The sequence below is a fragment of the Fragaria vesca genome, linkage group LG6, assembly GCF_000184155.1.
Source record: "Fragaria vesca subsp. vesca linkage group LG6, FraVesHawaii_1.0, whole genome shotgun sequence".
Lineage (NCBI taxonomy): Eukaryota > Viridiplantae > Streptophyta > Magnoliopsida > Rosales > Rosaceae > Fragaria > Fragaria vesca.
In genome coordinates, this window is record NC_020496.1 from 16062672 (window position 1) to 16078737 (window position 16066).

Here is a 16066-nt window from a genome sequence, read left to right on the forward strand (position 1 = left end):
ATCTGGCCGGAAAACTGGAATTCGGCGGACTCGCCGGAGATGAAAAGAGGTCAGGGAAGCTGCTGGAGTCCGCTAGGGTGGAGGCGCGCCCTCGCCGGTGCTCACCGGTGCCGTACGGTGGCAAAAAGAGGGACATCCGCACGGTGCGGACGTCTGCACCAAAGTTTTGGTGCGGATTTCCATTTTTGCACCACTTCCCGATCGAATTTCCTCAAACTCGAAAAACAAATGGACGGACTGAATTCTGTCCGGTTGTGTTCATACCAAAAAAACTACGAGTTTGAGGGCCTTAACAATCACCAAATTGGCTGAAATTTTGCAGAGATGATCTACACAAGATGATCTAGATATGTCTAGAAGGAAGTTTGAGGAAATTTGATCGGGAAGTGGTGCAAAAATAGAAATCCGCACCAAAAACTTTGGTGCGAACGTCCGCACCTGATCAGCATTGTGTGTGTGTGTGTATATATATATATATTTTCATCCTTACTTAAGACACTATATATATATACGAAAACGATATGAAGCAGACGTCCACACAGTCCTTACAATGCGGACGTCCCTCCGTTCTTCACCGTCCGAAGACGATGAAGGCGCGCCTCCACCCGAGCGAACACCAGAGGCGTCCCCGACCACTTTCCCTTCCCAGCGAGATCGATTTGAAGGTCTTACATTTTTTTAGGACTTATTAACGTCTACTTGAGCTCTTACATTTTGCATGGTTGTATATGAAAATTTTTTTGGCCTTCGGCCAAATTTGAAGCCCACCCCGTGTTAAAATCCTAGATCCACCACTGTTTGCATGAGTTCAGCGACCCACCCACATCAGGGTTTGGACAACGGAAACCTTTCTCCCACTTTCATAAGGAATCCTACTTACCATAGAAAAGGAAGCTTGCAACACACGGTAGTAAACGCATATATACAGGGCCCTAATCTTTCCCAACATCTTTCCATTACTTCCTGGATCTTTGTTCACACTCTTGTCCCTGCCGCTGTGTTTCCTTTTTTCTTATCAAGATATCATGGATGGAGGCCTTGAATCTGACGACAAGAAACTTGCAGCAGTATCTGTATCAACCATATTAGAGACGACGTCGCCCACACATAAAGAAAGCAAAGAGGACTTCACGTTTCCGGCAGCCCCAAGAAACTGCTCATCTGCTCCTAGAAGCATCTTCAACAAAACTAATGAGTTCTTTATCAAGTACGATGATTTGAAACCCGTTTTCAAGCTCTACTTCGAAAGAGAAAGTGTCAAAGAAATAGAAGCTGAAGAAGATGACTGGGATTGATCTAGATTTAATCAGTTTCCCTTTCTGGGTTATTTGATATTGTATATTGCTAGCTAGTTTGCTACGCATGTGATTCTTAGTTTATGTGATGTATCAAACTGAAGGATCCGCTACCCTAGTTGTAGCTTTGCTTCTTGAAATCGATTTTGTATTTTTCAATGGAATCAGATTTTTTGATGTCGGGTTTAATGATTATTGAGTTTTATCTTCTTTAATTACTTGATCAGTCATTGTGTTTGCCTAGATCAAAATACGTTTTATTACTTGAATTCTCCATCAAAATAAAGCGAGTTTTTTTTTTTTTTCTCTGGGATTTCCCTTCACTCGGTCTCCAACTCTCCATAAGTTGCAGACCCTAGGTCGATGCTTAATTAAAGGGGCGACAGGCGACTTCATAGTGTGGTCGTTTAGAAAATTGAAGGGAATGACCATGCTGGCTAAGTTTTCTTTGTTGTTGTTCTTTCTCTCTTCTAGTTTTCCATTTAATCCAAGAAATAGGAGAACAGAAAAAACCCGGAGGGTAGTGTGTAGACCTTTCTTCAAGAAAGGCCCAGTAGTCCTAGTAGTTTCACAAAAATCATATATTCAACAATGTCTCAATGATCTGTACGTGTTGGAGGTTGCTCCATGTAGCTTTTATATGCAAACACAAACTCCGAGCTTATGCATTTGCAAGGGTTAAGTGAAGACTCGGAACAAGCTGCAGACCATAAAAGAAAGTCAGAGTTTACTAGGTAGCAGTCGGAATTAATTTGAACACACTACTACACATATTCAGTTTTCTCCCTCAGTACTTAAGGTAGTGAATATTTCTCCATGAGAATCAGAATCCCTATAACAACTATGCAACAATCTCAAAAGGCTCCAATCCGCTGCCTGGCCTACTTAACAAGATGGAGATTCCAGAGGGCTTGTGACTGGAGCTGCAGCTGCAGCTGCAATCGCCAATGGAGTGTTATTTCCAAACGTCGTTGGTTTGGTTATTTGCAGTGAGTTAAACCACTATATGAACCAAGTGATGGATGGATACATAGTTTATGCAAGTACTCAGCTGCCTTGACTAATGATTGGTGATTTCATTTCAATGAGCTTGTACTATAATTAATGAGTACATTTCCTATTAATTATGATTTCATTTCCTATTGTTCACGTGGAGGTTGGTTGGTATGATGACCGACCCGTTGGAGTGGTGAAGTTAATTAGTGCAAATCTCTCTGCGAACGGAGAGACAGTGCATTGCCTACAGTTGGTGATGCACCTCAGCTGCTGCTCAGCTGATTGATTATTGCACCAGCAGTTGCTGGTTTAGTGATTGCTTTGGTTGCAAGTTGGCAGTTGGCATTCAGTAATTGTTCCAAGGGTGTTCTTCCCATTGGTTATTTCTCTAATCTCAATGCTGAAGCTCTAAAATTGAAGGCAGGTTTGTTGTAGGCTAAAGGACTAGGTATTCATCAACTTCAAGTTGAAGGCGATTCTCTTCTTTTAATCAAAATGGTAGAGGTTTTGTTTGTACAAGGAAAATGGGGCAAGAGATTTAGGGAGATTATTAGCTGTTCACTAATAATCTGTTCGTTGAGGGATTTGTCCGCAAAGGGGATCGACCGTTAAGGTGATTTGTTTGGAACCTGCAAGACACGAACGAAGGTCAGAGAGGCGTCCGGATGAATCCAGACAAACCCCATCTGACGCTCATGTTAGCCATTTGCGGACAAATAAATATGAGGAAGGACAAGAGGAAATGAATTACGCAACCGTTAAAGGTGAGGCGAGGCCTCTATTTATAGAGTTCTGGGTTTGCTCTAATTTTCTTAGAGGAAGGAGAGATCAAATATGAATACTAGAGGAAGGAGAGATCAAATATGTTATTTATGAGAAGTGCCCTGGCAATAGCTACTGGGATTTTAAACATTTGTTCTTCAAAGATAAGAGAATGACTAACTGGTAAATGAATGGTGAAAGGATGAGCTACCATATTGCTATAGAACAACCACTGTAAATCTGTAATATAACTAATAGGAAATAGTTTAAAGATTGAATGAAGTGAACAACATGTTATTCTTCTGGAATTTGGGAAAATCAAGTAATAACTTTTCTTACATAATATTGTAGTTCATACTGAATCACAATAAGAAAATTGCCGGTGGGGATTGAATGATTGATCGAGCTTTTGCAGAAGAAATTCAAACTTGCCAAAAAAATATATATGAATCTATTCATTTTCTCACAAGCATATGCTAAAATTTGCAACTCGTTATTGGATGAAATACTCCCAGGTAACAAAATCTAGAAAATCCGAATTTATCGTCAAATTCACAACATTTGATGTTGGACAATGTCACTATTTGTGGTTCTTGTATTACAGGACTTGGTTTTTGACCAAGATGACAGGTCCCCAGTTGAATAACAAAAATGGAGAAAAATAATAAGAGCGCACTGAATGATGGTTCTAGTTTTTTTTTCTCCTTGTATCAAACAAGAACATGATTAAGCTAACAGAATCACTATCTGGTACAATTCCTAAGGCCCAATGAGAATGTAACCTGGCCTTATCTCTATGCAGATTTTGTTACTTCATGTATAGCATTTGCCAGATATCCAACATTGCCCGTAGTAATACCCGCCATACTGCACGTCAACCATCATACATGAGAAATATTCGTGTTTGGAGAGAGAGTGAGGGAAGGAGCAAGGATGTTTTACCTTATTCGACCATTGCGAGTCATATAAATATGAAATTCGTTTGTCAAACGATCAACCTGTTCAGGTGTCATTCCACTATAGCAAAACATGCCAATCTGTTTGCAAGATAAACATTGTACATAAGATGAGCCATATATAGAAATGAAAATCCAAATATCTAACACCTATGAGAGAAAAAACAATCAAGCACACCTGATTTGTTATGTGCTCCCAAGATAAGGGTGATCCCAATTTCTCAAGATTTTCTCGTAGAGCAGTTCGCATTCCGATAATGCGATCTGCCATGCCCTGAACAAGAATGGTGAAAAGCAGATAAGCATCATATGATCAAGACATACTGAAGGCTCCCTGTTTCTCTAGAATACATTAACAATAAAAGAATAACCTAATGTATGCTAGGATTTCGGGGACACAAAAGATCAACTAGAAACATTATTGATTCTAGAGATGATGAAACTAACCCACTGACCAGCCAACACAATTATATTGTTTTTATCAGGAGGATATGCATGCAACTCTTGGATGGAAAGCCGTTACATTGAGAGTGAGACAAATATTGTGTCTTCTTGCGTGTATTCCGTTGTCTTCAATTTTCTAACAGAAGAGGTAACTTAAGGTAAGCTAGATATGATAGTAGAATGCTCTACAAAGCGAAGTCGATCCCAAACACAGGATAGGAAAGACAAATGCAAATTTTTAATCTCCATATTCTATCCTGACTAGTACAAGTTTAAAACCCCTTGGATGCAACTAATATAACATGGAAAGGATCTCTGGATGCTGATATCATGATACTAAAACTAGTTTATGTGCCGGCATCTTACTATAGAAAATAAAGAGTAAAGGCATCTGAAGCTGAAGGTTAGCACTCGGGGGCAAGCTTTTCATGCAGTAGCAAAGTATTTCCTCTAAACTTATCCTTAATCATAGAGATCATATGGACTCGCTTTCACTTGTTTCTCACTTTATAGTTTATACTCAGGACTTTACACATACTTGATTTCTAGTCACATTAGTGATTAGTCATCCCAAAATATCAAGTTTAAAGGAAAGAACCATGAATTACCTCAACTTCTCGGAGCCACAAATTCTTCAAGTCTGGATCACCAAGAATAGTTGACACTATAAGGGGTCCATGAACAGGTGGATTACTATACATGGGTCTGGCAAGCTGCTGCAACTGACTTTTTACAGCCACAGCTTGTTTTTCATCCTCACAAAGCAAGCTGCACAGATGAAGAACACCATCGGTATGAAAATACACAAAAGAATCGTTTTTAACATCATCAAAAAAGGAAGGTGAGAAAATAGAAATATTAAGCAATCTAATGAAAGGCCTTAATAATGGCCTTAATCCTACAAACACTAATCCATCAGACTAGCCACAATCTTCCAAAGGGAAATCATTCCAGAGGTGCTTGCACCCTCACCAGGAGTGCAGTTCACAATACACATGCAGAAATCTCAGCAATCATATATAACTAATAACATCATTCTGTCATCCTCACATTTAGATACCAAGGTAAAAGGATGATCATGGGAGAAAAGAGTACGACATGCCCTTAAGCTTAAATTAAGCACGTGGTTTAGAGACTATGTGGAGGGGCTTGAGTGGTGTAGAGATTTTAATAAACCAGTTTGACATCAAAAAGTTGATTTGCTAAGCCATAACCTTCCGCATTTTCTGAGCCATTAACCTTCTGCTTTTGAAGTTTACAGTGGCAAAGAGGTTGGATTGCTTTGGGAGACAAAAGGTTTTGGGCGTCTTTTCGGGCTTCTGTTTGTTGGAAATTTAGGAACTATTGTATGTCTTCTATATTCTTAGATAAGAATGCAGCTGTAGTTAGCCTCTATCTAGGCTGTTTGCCTAACTTTCTTCTATATGGACTGCTGGTCCACCTATTTGTATTTTTCTTTTCTTGATCTTTCAGTAAGAGCAATAAATAATGCAATTTGACACTAAGCAAAGTGATGTTTGAGACTAATTAATCTTGTTTAAATTGATTATGTTCACTTCACACATCAAGTGTTCAGGTTGTATACAATACCATACATCAAACAGTGTAGTACAGTCCTACTTCTATCTCATCCTTTAACACAGTTACTGTCTAGCCATTGATAATGGAGATGACAGAAAAAACAAATGAGACATGCAGGTGTTACTTTCACTACAATTGGACTAATCATTTATAAATGAGAAACAAAAATTACCTAAGGCATCCAACTCTCTGGCCATAGAGTCCCATATTTTTTGCATAAGATTGAGAAATTCCAATTAGATGACCATCCTCGAGAAAAATCCTGATGGCTTTTGCATCATTCTCTGGGTCACCACTAGCAAACCCTTGATATGCCATGTCAAAGAAGGGAAAATGACCTTTACCCTGAATCAATAATTGAGTATCTATCAACATAAGTAGCGAAAATTAGCAGAGAAAGTGAAATGAACAAGTACTCAAAACTGTACCTTCATTTGGTATGAGATCTCTTTCCATTGTTCCTCTGAAGGATCAACTCCAGTGGGATTGTGAGCACATGCATGAAGAAGAAAGAATGAGCCACTTGGAGCATTCTATAGAAACATTCATGCCCAGTTGGCAGGGAATGAAACAGGGTGTCAGCAAATAGATAAAACATGGAGTGGGTAAAAAGAAAATATATCGAAAAGGAAATATAGACGTAGCACTAGTAATTAAAACCTAAAACCTTAACATTTGAATATGTGCTCTATACCTTTATGTCATCAATCAGTCCTGCAAAGTCCAATCCCTTAGTCTCTGGATGATAGTAATGATAAGTCCTTTCTGGGACCTGGGCATCTCTCCAGATGTTATGGTGGCTGTTGATATATGGTTTTCCAGAAGCATTAGTGCATTAGATATTATTTTCTCATAACTAGCTCAAGTGACAACATGAAGATAAATCAGATAATATTACCAAATGGTCTATGGCTCTTCTCTCGATCTTCATAACTAATAATAATAATAATAATAATATAAATGTATATTTAATCTTAACAGAAGTTCCAAATAATGCTCACTTGGACCATGTTGGCACTGGAATATAGATATGAGAATCTGGACGAAAACGTTTCTGAAAGTCTGCAAAAAGACGACATGCACCGGTCCCAGAGAGAGATTGCACTGCTGCTATCCTTTTATCTTTGAGGCATTCAGAAGTCTCTCCATAAGCCAACTTCAATGTTTCTTCCACCATCTTCACACTGCCCCCCATAGGAAGATATTCCCTAGAGCAAAGAAACAGATTGTAAATCATAGATCAGTATGACGTCAAAAAAAGTAAATAACATGCCGCAGTCAACTGTTTGGTGTAAAAAATTATTTACAAGATTTATGTCTTTAACATCTAGTTTGCAAAAGAAAATCCATAGTAACCTATATGGGATTTGTTCTTTCAAAGTAGTATATAGACTGTCTAATTGTCTATGAATAAACTAGTATTAACACTTTTCCCCTCTATCTAGCCATAAAGTGAACTGATTTCATTTACTGCTGCTAATGGACTCCTACACTCACAATCCCATTTTCTTCCAATAAAGAAATGGTATCAATCTCAAGCCAACAGCATTTGGGTTCTCCAATAGAATCATGATGCAATCAGCAGATAAACATATCCCATAACTAAGCATAGACTTCACACCACTATCTTTGAAAGTTACTAACTGCCATCCCCAGAAGAAGACCATAAAAGTAAAAAACGACATTCACTCAACAATTGAGACAGAGAATAAAGGTAAGGAATCCAAATAATAGAAAAGTATAAAATCTCAGGATTTCAGAATATGTGGGCAGTATGAGATAAAAGAATCAAAGTATGTTTGTGGGCAAAAGCTAAAGTAAATCATAAAGGGACCACTGCAACACAGTCAAGTTGAAGGCATTTCTATATATCTGGATGTAAGAAATGCACTGTATAACAGATAATAGTAACCAACTGTGTGCAAAAGTGTGAAAATGCAATCACTTACATGTTCAAATTTCCGGCAATTCTGCGCTCTGCTTCTCTAACGCATTCCAGAACAACCGGCTTCCCATTGTCGTCACGGTAGGCACCCTTCACAATCCATACAATAAAATGCAACCATTAAAAGAATGATTAGACAAAAACAAAAACACAGCCAGACAAAAATCTTAGAAGCTGATTGAAGAATTAAAATATGTGTAAAGCATTAAACAAAAGACTATAAAATATTGAGCTCGGCGTAATGTCCTTTAAAACCCCCTAAAGTCAGATAATGACCGTTTCTTCTGGTCTATTCACAAGGTACAAACTCAGTCCAATTAAGATTTGCATCATACTGATTAATCTTTGTTTTCCGTTTTTACCCTCGGCTTAGCCAGAAGATCATACTGATTGCAACAACAACTTGATAATCTGCTTTCCGTTTCGCTCCCAAGGAAATTAAAGAAAAAGATGATGATTTCAAAAAAAAATAAAAAAATCACTGTTGTATTGATTGATCCTACAAGCTCTGTTTCATAACAAAATCGAAAAAGAAAATCCTGTAAATCAGAAAATCTCGGCTGTGAGGAAATTATGAAGGAAGGAAGGAAATCACGATCAGAGTGGATGATAATTCAGTTTACTGGGAGTAAACTTGAGGCTACGATCACGCTGAAAGTGAGAGAAGAAATGAAAGAGAAAAGGAAAGGGAGTGACTCACGACTCCGACATTGACTTTGTGAGGAGAGGGATCGGCGAGAAAGGCTTCGGTGACGCCGAGGATGGGGTCTTTGGGAGCTGGTTGGACAGTCCGCCACCAGGACATGGATCGCGCGGCCAAGGCTGTGGTGGAGGAGGAGCTCCGTCGAAAAAGCTTGGAGGAGAGCGCCATGGGGACTTGACTTAATTGGTTTGAGAGAGGCGGAGAGAGCTAGAGAAATGGAGAGGACTTAGGAAACGGGGGATTGAGATGATATAAATGTTGGTTATTTGCATTGAAGTGCGTGAAGTTGTTTTGTTTCTAGATTTCTGCTTTTTCAGGTGCTGACGCTTGGCATCTCTTTCTTTCCTGGTTTTTTTTTTTTTTTTTTTGGAGAAAGAAAAAACAAACTAACTAAAGCAAGCGCCAATTAGTTGTTAACTTGTTATGGTTGTCTATTTTAAATAGGGTTGTCACTCGGTCGGTTCGAATCGATAATGGTCGTTACCAACTTCAAAACCAAAGCTTTCGGTAATGAAATATGACTTTCAATTACCAAACTAAAAACTTCGATATGAGATAAATCTTACCAACTTCGGATGTCGGTTTTTCGGTATTACCAAACTTCACAACAAATATATTTTCAAAATATAACAAAACAATACAAAACTATAAAATTTAAATATCACTTGAGTTTCTAGAGTCTGATAATACATATACAAAAGATAGTCATTTCAGTACACATTATCGAGTATGGTTTAATTTTCTACCGAAATAGTCAGGTTGTAAATGTTTCCAAATTTTTATATGAACAAGTTATGTGTCATCTATGTGAAAGTATGTGTGTGGAAGAGTCGACCAAAATAAGTCACATAAGGGCAGTAAAAGCTTTTTCGTGTAATAAGTGACGTTAAATTATGGTTGACCGCTTTGATCAAGACCCGAGCATTATTGAGTACAATTGAATTTTCTATCATAATTGTATTATACTATAATGATCACATCAGACGATCGAATTTTAATTTTGTGAATTGTAATCATTGGAACCACAACATGCCTGGTAATGTGGTATAACTTATTTAATAAGTTATATGCATATGTACATCTTTGTGAACCAACTACAAAGAGGAAGCAAAATTTTCAAAAACCTTGTGAACTATGATGTGATCAATATAGTGAAATACGACTATGGTAGAAAAATTAGGTATTTTTGATAATGTTTTGGCCTTGATCAAGGCGGCTAACCCTATTTACGCTTGTGCTTCCTATGGGGAGCCCTATCATCAAGAGAGGTAAAAACATTCTTAAATTTTTACATGGGCGGTTACATGTCATCTAAGTGGGTTTGTCTATGTGTGTGTGTGATGAATCGACTAAGACGGGTAGGTAAGAGCGTTTTTATATAACAAGTAACATTGAATTAAAGTTGATCGCTTTAATTGAGACCCGAATGCTACCAAGTATAGTTGAATTTTTCTATTTATTGTCTTGTTTTTTACTAAATGGTATATACAATTGAAAACGTGAGATAAGATTATTAGTCTGTGTGTTTTTAGAAATATAAGTCTTTAAATAATTAGAATTTCGGTAAATTCGGTATTTACCAAAAACCAAACCAACTTTTTTGGTATTTCTCAGTTTCATTTTTTTTATTTCGATTACCAAAATTCGGTTTACCAAATCATAAATTTTCGGTCGGTTTTCGATCGGTTTGGTATTTACCAAACCAAGTGGCAGCCCTAATTTTAAACGATCAAGAGGTTGTGATAGAAAATCATGGTTGGTACATAGCATAGGTCTATTCATTAAAACTAATTCATTCTCACTTTATTCAAGTAAACATATATACTACGACTTAGTTAGCATAATAATAAACAGTAAAAAATCATTTTGTTCCTGCTATGATCGAAACTGATGCACAAGTTGTTGCTCAACAACTTTTGCAGCAGTCTGCATTTAACCTTTCAGCTCTTGGAAGGATCTATGACGAGATTGGGATACTACTCCATAATCATCCTACAATCAAGGTCCAGTATGTCAGGCATACTGCAAACAATGTGGCTCATGTGATGGCTTCAAACTCCAAGCAATTTAGTTCAGAAACTTTTTATTTTTCAGTTCCTTCTTTTCTTCAGACTGCAGCAGCAGCTGAAATAGTCCAAGTGTAATACCTTTCTTTCTGCCATAAAGTATGACCTCTTAATTCAAAATAATAATAATAATAATAATCACCTACTTCTTTAGCGATTATGGTGGGATGTTTTCAATGTTAACCCAAAAGTACCAGGAAATCAAACCATCATATTTCCGGAAGACGATTGGCGCTCTCAGATAGTACCAGGGTCCTCCACAGAACACACGGTTTCAATCCACAGGCAGATCCAACGTGAATATGAAGAGATTCGATGGTCTGGCTTTAAGTCATAAACCTTGATGCAGGATACAAATACGGCGAAAGTGCGCTTGTAGATCTAAAACCTTCATCCAAGTAGTAACCTTCACACTAGTATAAATATTATGAGACTTTTGTATGATACTGGTTGAGCAAAGAAACATCAGAAAGAACTCGGTTCTTTCAAAGACCATGGAGGTTAATCCATTAAACTCATCTAACGAGAAGGGATATGCAATCAATAGACCTTTCAAAAACTCAAAAGTATTGTCAAACAATGCACACACAAAACGCTTGAAAAGAACTACCAGCTTTGCAAAGAAATCAAGCTCACTACCATTCTAGGGTGACAAGGAAAGTTAAATAAAAATGTACCAAACACTTTCCGCATCCCCTTCCAACTGTCATATCCTAACGAATTCCATGCAATACAGGTTACAATTTATCTGTATACGTAGATCTTCAACTGACGACCAGAATTTGTAACTAGTAATTTCAAAACTGAATTCTAAAACATGCTTCTCATATTTGCAGAATACAAGGCAATACAAGCAAGATTGTTAATTGTCGCACAAAAAGCTTAGTCCTCATCCATGCCTGCTTAATTGTCGCACAAAAAGCTTAGTCCTCATCCATGCCTGCAGGCTGATCCCCCCTCCTTGGGCCACCTGCTGGTTTTGCCATTATAATCTGCAGACAAGTTGCAACACATTGATAGTCAATAACACATGCTTGCAGTTAGATTATTAATAATTGGTTGATACTCATCAGCAGCAGCACTTTTACATAATTCATGAACTTTGTTTTGTGAACCAAGTTTCTATCAACACAGATACATTTAAAATCCATATCGCTGTTCTATCATCTGTAAAAGACATGAGGAATTACTAGTCCCTACATCAATATCACAGATCAGAAATTACACTTAGCAAAATATTATATCCTTTAAAGCCTTGTTATTAATTGCACATTCCTAAAACTAACTTGCTAAGAAATACATAATTTCCTTACATTATAACTATAACTATTTCCCTCAACTACATAATTTCAAACCAGATGCAGTTAGTAGTTCAGTTCCCCTCAGGCATAAATGATTCAGTTTCAGTTTACCGATTCAGCAAAGTTAAAAGTCTCCAAATTAGAAAAGGATTAGTAGATAGTTACTAATTACTTACTTGATCTACTCGTAGTACAGTGCAGGCAGCATCTGCAGCATATTTGAGAGCAAACAACCTGTAACAAAGAGTCCAAGAATCAGAACCAAATTAAAAGGTAAATTTAAAAAGTAAAGGCGACAAAAGAAGATGGGTTTCAGTAATTTTCTTCACAAAGGGGCCAAAGATGACTATTCATCAGTTCCCATAGGGAATCTTTACTTGTTCAAAGTAGAAAAATCCTTTCATATTGGCGCTCATGTTGACAATCCTTAATTAAGAAACCATCAACTCGGTGATTTTACAATGGTTGGCTATGTCATTCTATTATCCCTCAAGAAACTGACAGGTTATTGAAAAAAGATGATACATATTATGTTCAAAATGGATACAGGGTTATAGGCATCTATCGAAATGTATAACTGACAATGACTTTGCTCAAAGATGTACTACACTACTCCACCAAATCACGAGTAACATAAAACATTTTAGGCAACAAAAGCACTATGAACAAATAGGCAACTGCAAAAAAGGGCCATGTAATTCTATTCTCCCTCAAAAACTGATCAGTTATTGAAAACAGAAGACACAGAACTTTCAAAATGAATGTGTAGCTATAGGCATCTATCGAAATGTATAGCTGACAATGACTTGGGTCAAACATGTACTACACTATTCCACCAAATAACAACATAAAACATTTTATGCAACACAAGCAGCAGGAACATATAGGCAACCGTAAAAAAGGGCATATGAACAATTCTATAGTCTACAAAACTTGCTCTTTACAACCATCAAGCAGCACACAGATATAATCAACATAATGGTAGCAAGTTCTTTCAGATACAATAATGAACTTCTTAGAAAAGAGCTTACTTGGTAACATGAAGGTCCCAAACTTGTAAAATTGATACATCTTTGCAAACGCCTCCCTCCAAGTCAATGCCAACTTTGGTTTTCCCAGCTGCATGTTCAGCATATAGGGAAGATATTATCTCCATTGAATTAAGCCCCGCATTTTCAGCAAGAGTTTTTGGCACCATCTCAAAACTTTGGGCAAATTTTGCTATAGCATACTGATCCAATCTGCAGATTCATTGTTGCTTTAGTAGGTAATTCCACTACTGCTCAATCAAGACTCATGAAGTGACAAAATAATTCAACTACACCTGCAGATTTTAAATCATACCTTGAAGTTTGAAGGACCAAAACAATGCTGGATATAAATATTAGACTTTTTAGCCAAATTGCTACCCTAGCTTTCACCTTGGTGTAAATTTGCTACCCTAGGTTTCATTTCAACTAATTTGCTACCCTAGCTTTTCATAATTAGCCAATTTGCTACCCTAACTATTATTTATGCCAATTTGCTACCTTATGTTTTCAAAATTAGCCAATTTGCTACCTTTTTGTCATTTTAATTTGTTCATTTCTTCATTCAAACATGAATTAATTATGAAAATCAAAGGTTACAGTTGATCGATATTGAAATTTTTGATAAGTAAATTGGGTAATCTTGAAAACCTAAAGTAGCAAATTTGATGGAAGGGTAGCAAATTGGCTAAAATAAAAGCTAGGGTAACAAATTGGCTAATTTAGAAAAGTTAGGGTAGCAAATTGGCTAAGCTAGGGTAGCAAATTGACACCAAGATGAAAGTTAGGATAGCAAATTGACAATTATGCCTAAATTTTATCCACTTTTCATTACATTATCTGAACCACACTATTTTTGAACATGATACCCCATTATAAATCTATCTAATCTTCTTGTTTTGGTGATATGAAACTGTTCCTTTATATTCTCTCTAGTTTGTAATTGGCATGTTGCTTCATTACGACATTATTACTGAAGTTATAGCCAGTTAATTTGACGCTAAATCTTTTTGGTTATAGCCACCACTGCGCATTTAATAAATCCTTTTGTACACATGACTAATTCTGTACCAGTATATACGTATTAGTTTTGCTTATTTCTGCCCAACTGTACTGATACCTTTCTTAGGATTTAACCAGAAAATTTTAGGACGCTAACAATGACACAAATTAACACTGGCCAAACTGCATAGGCGTGAATCACTAAAATAAAATATAAAAAAAATAAAAAGAAGAGACTATTCACCCTGTTTCTTTGAAAGAAAACTCCTTGACTCTCCTGGCTAACTCAATTTCAGTAGCTGCAGCTCCAGGAACAATACGGCTATCCCTGCACATAGCCTGCCAATGAAACGCATTAAGAAAGCACATACCAGTTTCAATGGTTTGGACACCTGAATAAATTTTATTTTCAAGAATTGCAAAGAAAAGTTTCCAAATTATTGTAGATGTAAAACAATACCCGCCAAGAACAAACAAAAGATAAGTCTACAACAAATCACCTTGTAAGTGTTCACCCCATCATCAACTGCTCTTTCAAGGTCATCTAATATACTATCAGTACTAGCTCTTAGAAGCACAGTAGATACAGAGTTACCACCTTCTTCATTCTTCACAATAGTAACCTACATAATGAATCATCAATCATATTAGCAGCAAGAATAACAAATAAGAAAACATTATGAAAATCTATAGACAAAATACTATGTCTATCTTTTCAACATACCCGAACACCAGCAATTTCCTCAACCGAGATTGAGTCGACATATCCGAGATCATCTGGGTTAGGCTGGCAAAGCTTCAACTGTTTCCATATAAAACGGTCAATTACAAAATATTCAACTAAGTTTGTGATACAGAAAAAGATTATTGTAAAATTACCATAGCAACAGCACCAACTGTACGGCAAAATCGTCTCAATTCAAACTTTGAACTAATTTTCAGCACCATAAGCCTGGAACCAAGAACTCACAAATTTAGAACATTAAAATTGCTCACAAATTTTTTAACGTCTGAAGAAACATAAAAGAGGCAGTGCATGAAAATATGAATGGAACCAAATTTATATATATGTACATATATACACACATATTCAACTCCATATTGACACTTACTTGTACCGCTCACAGAAATGTAATGCCATCTCTCCAACTGCTGCTCCACTGACAATTACTTTGGCACCTGAATCTGCGACTGCTTTGATGAGCTCCTCAACTTTAGCTTCTTCTGTTTTTGCATAATTTTCAAGCTATAAAATGACCAAGAAAACGCTTGTTACAAATCCATTTTTAATTACACAAACCACATATGACAAACTTTGCAAGTAGTTGAATAGATGTGCAAAGGCAATTTCTAGTTTCATATATACAAGCCAATTAGCCAAGAAATTTTAGTCATATTTACAAGCCAATTAGCAAAGAAATTTTGTATGTGAGCATAAGAAACTAGAGAGTTCATTTCTCACAAAACTTGTGTAGAGTGATTTCAAAATTTTAGTAGCACCACCAGTTTAGGACTTTAACATGCAAAACATGGGAGCTAAAGTATAAACTATAAACCCTGCCTTAACCAGGAAAATTACTGAAGGAAAATATATATTTATCAGGCCCGTTCGAGAGCGGACATCTGCACTGGGCTTAAAGTGCGGACGTCCCTCCGTTCTCCACTGTCCGGCGCCGACCACCGCGCGCCTCCACCCGAGCGGACACCAGAGGCGTCCCCGATCACTTTCTCTCCCCGGCGAGTTCGCTGAATTCCAGTTTTCCGGCGAGATCAATCTTGTCTGAAGTTTTGGATGGAGGTTGCTGCCTAGACCTTCAAATCGATCTCACGATCTCGCCGGGAAAAGAAAGTGATCGGGGACACCGCTGGTGTCGACTCGGGTGGAGGCGCGCCGTCGCCGGCACCGGGCGGTGGAGAACGGAGGGATGTCCGCTTCTGAACGGCTCCATATATATATATATATATATATATATANANAACACACACA

At 37.3% G+C, this 16066-nt stretch overlaps 2 protein-coding genes across 2 annotated transcripts in view; both read right to left on the reverse strand.

Moving 5' to 3' along the window:
• Nucleotides 1–3551: 3551 nt before the first annotated feature.
• Nucleotides 3552–8994, reverse strand: LOC101311687 (aspartate aminotransferase, mitochondrial-like). Its single transcript, XM_004303148.1, has 10 exons — nucleotides 8680–8994; nucleotides 7984–8069; nucleotides 7036–7242; nucleotides 6729–6834; nucleotides 6463–6567; nucleotides 6207–6379; nucleotides 5062–5221; nucleotides 4188–4283; nucleotides 3996–4090; nucleotides 3552–3920 (listed from the first exon to the last, which is right to left on the reverse strand). The coding sequence occupies exons 1-10, from the start codon at nucleotides 8848–8850 to the stop codon at nucleotides 3848–3850; spliced, it is 1272 nt and encodes a 423-aa protein (XP_004303196.1). The 5' UTR covers nucleotides 8851–8994; the 3' UTR covers nucleotides 3552–3847.
• Nucleotides 8995–11421: 2427 nt separating this feature from the next.
• The window catches only part of LOC101311979 (T-complex protein 1 subunit theta-like), a 7333-nt gene continuing 2688 nt past the window's right edge, over nucleotides 11422–16066 (reverse strand). Inside the window, exons 6-13 of the mRNA XM_004303149.1 lie at nucleotides 15192–15325; nucleotides 14959–15031; nucleotides 14804–14881; nucleotides 14580–14702; nucleotides 14324–14418; nucleotides 13081–13290; nucleotides 12226–12283; nucleotides 11422–11740 (exon numbers count right to left, since the gene is read on the reverse strand). Of these exons, the coding sequence (XP_004303197.1) occupies nucleotides 11672–11740; nucleotides 12226–12283; nucleotides 13081–13290; nucleotides 14324–14418; nucleotides 14580–14702; nucleotides 14804–14881; nucleotides 14959–15031; nucleotides 15192–15325 (840 nt within the window). The 3' untranslated portion in view covers nucleotides 11422–11671. The remainder of the gene's footprint in view (nucleotides 11741–12225; nucleotides 12284–13080; nucleotides 13291–14323; nucleotides 14419–14579; nucleotides 14703–14803; nucleotides 14882–14958; nucleotides 15032–15191; nucleotides 15326–16066) is intronic.

Excerpts from the sequence above, each read along its gene's own strand:
- LOC101311687 (XM_004303148.1), bottom strand. The coding sequence starts at position 8,850 with ATGGCGCTCTCCTCCAAGCTTTTTCGACGGAGCTCCTCCTCCACCACA. Across the intron at positions 6,380-6,462 it reads AGATCTCATACCAAATGAAG|GGTAAAGGTCATTTTCCCTT; the intron begins GTACAGTTTTGA and ends TTATTGATTCAG. Across the intron at positions 4,091-4,187 it reads GGGAGCACATAACAAATCAG|ATTGGCATGTTTTGCTATAG; the intron begins GTGTGCTTGATT and ends TCTTGCAAACAG.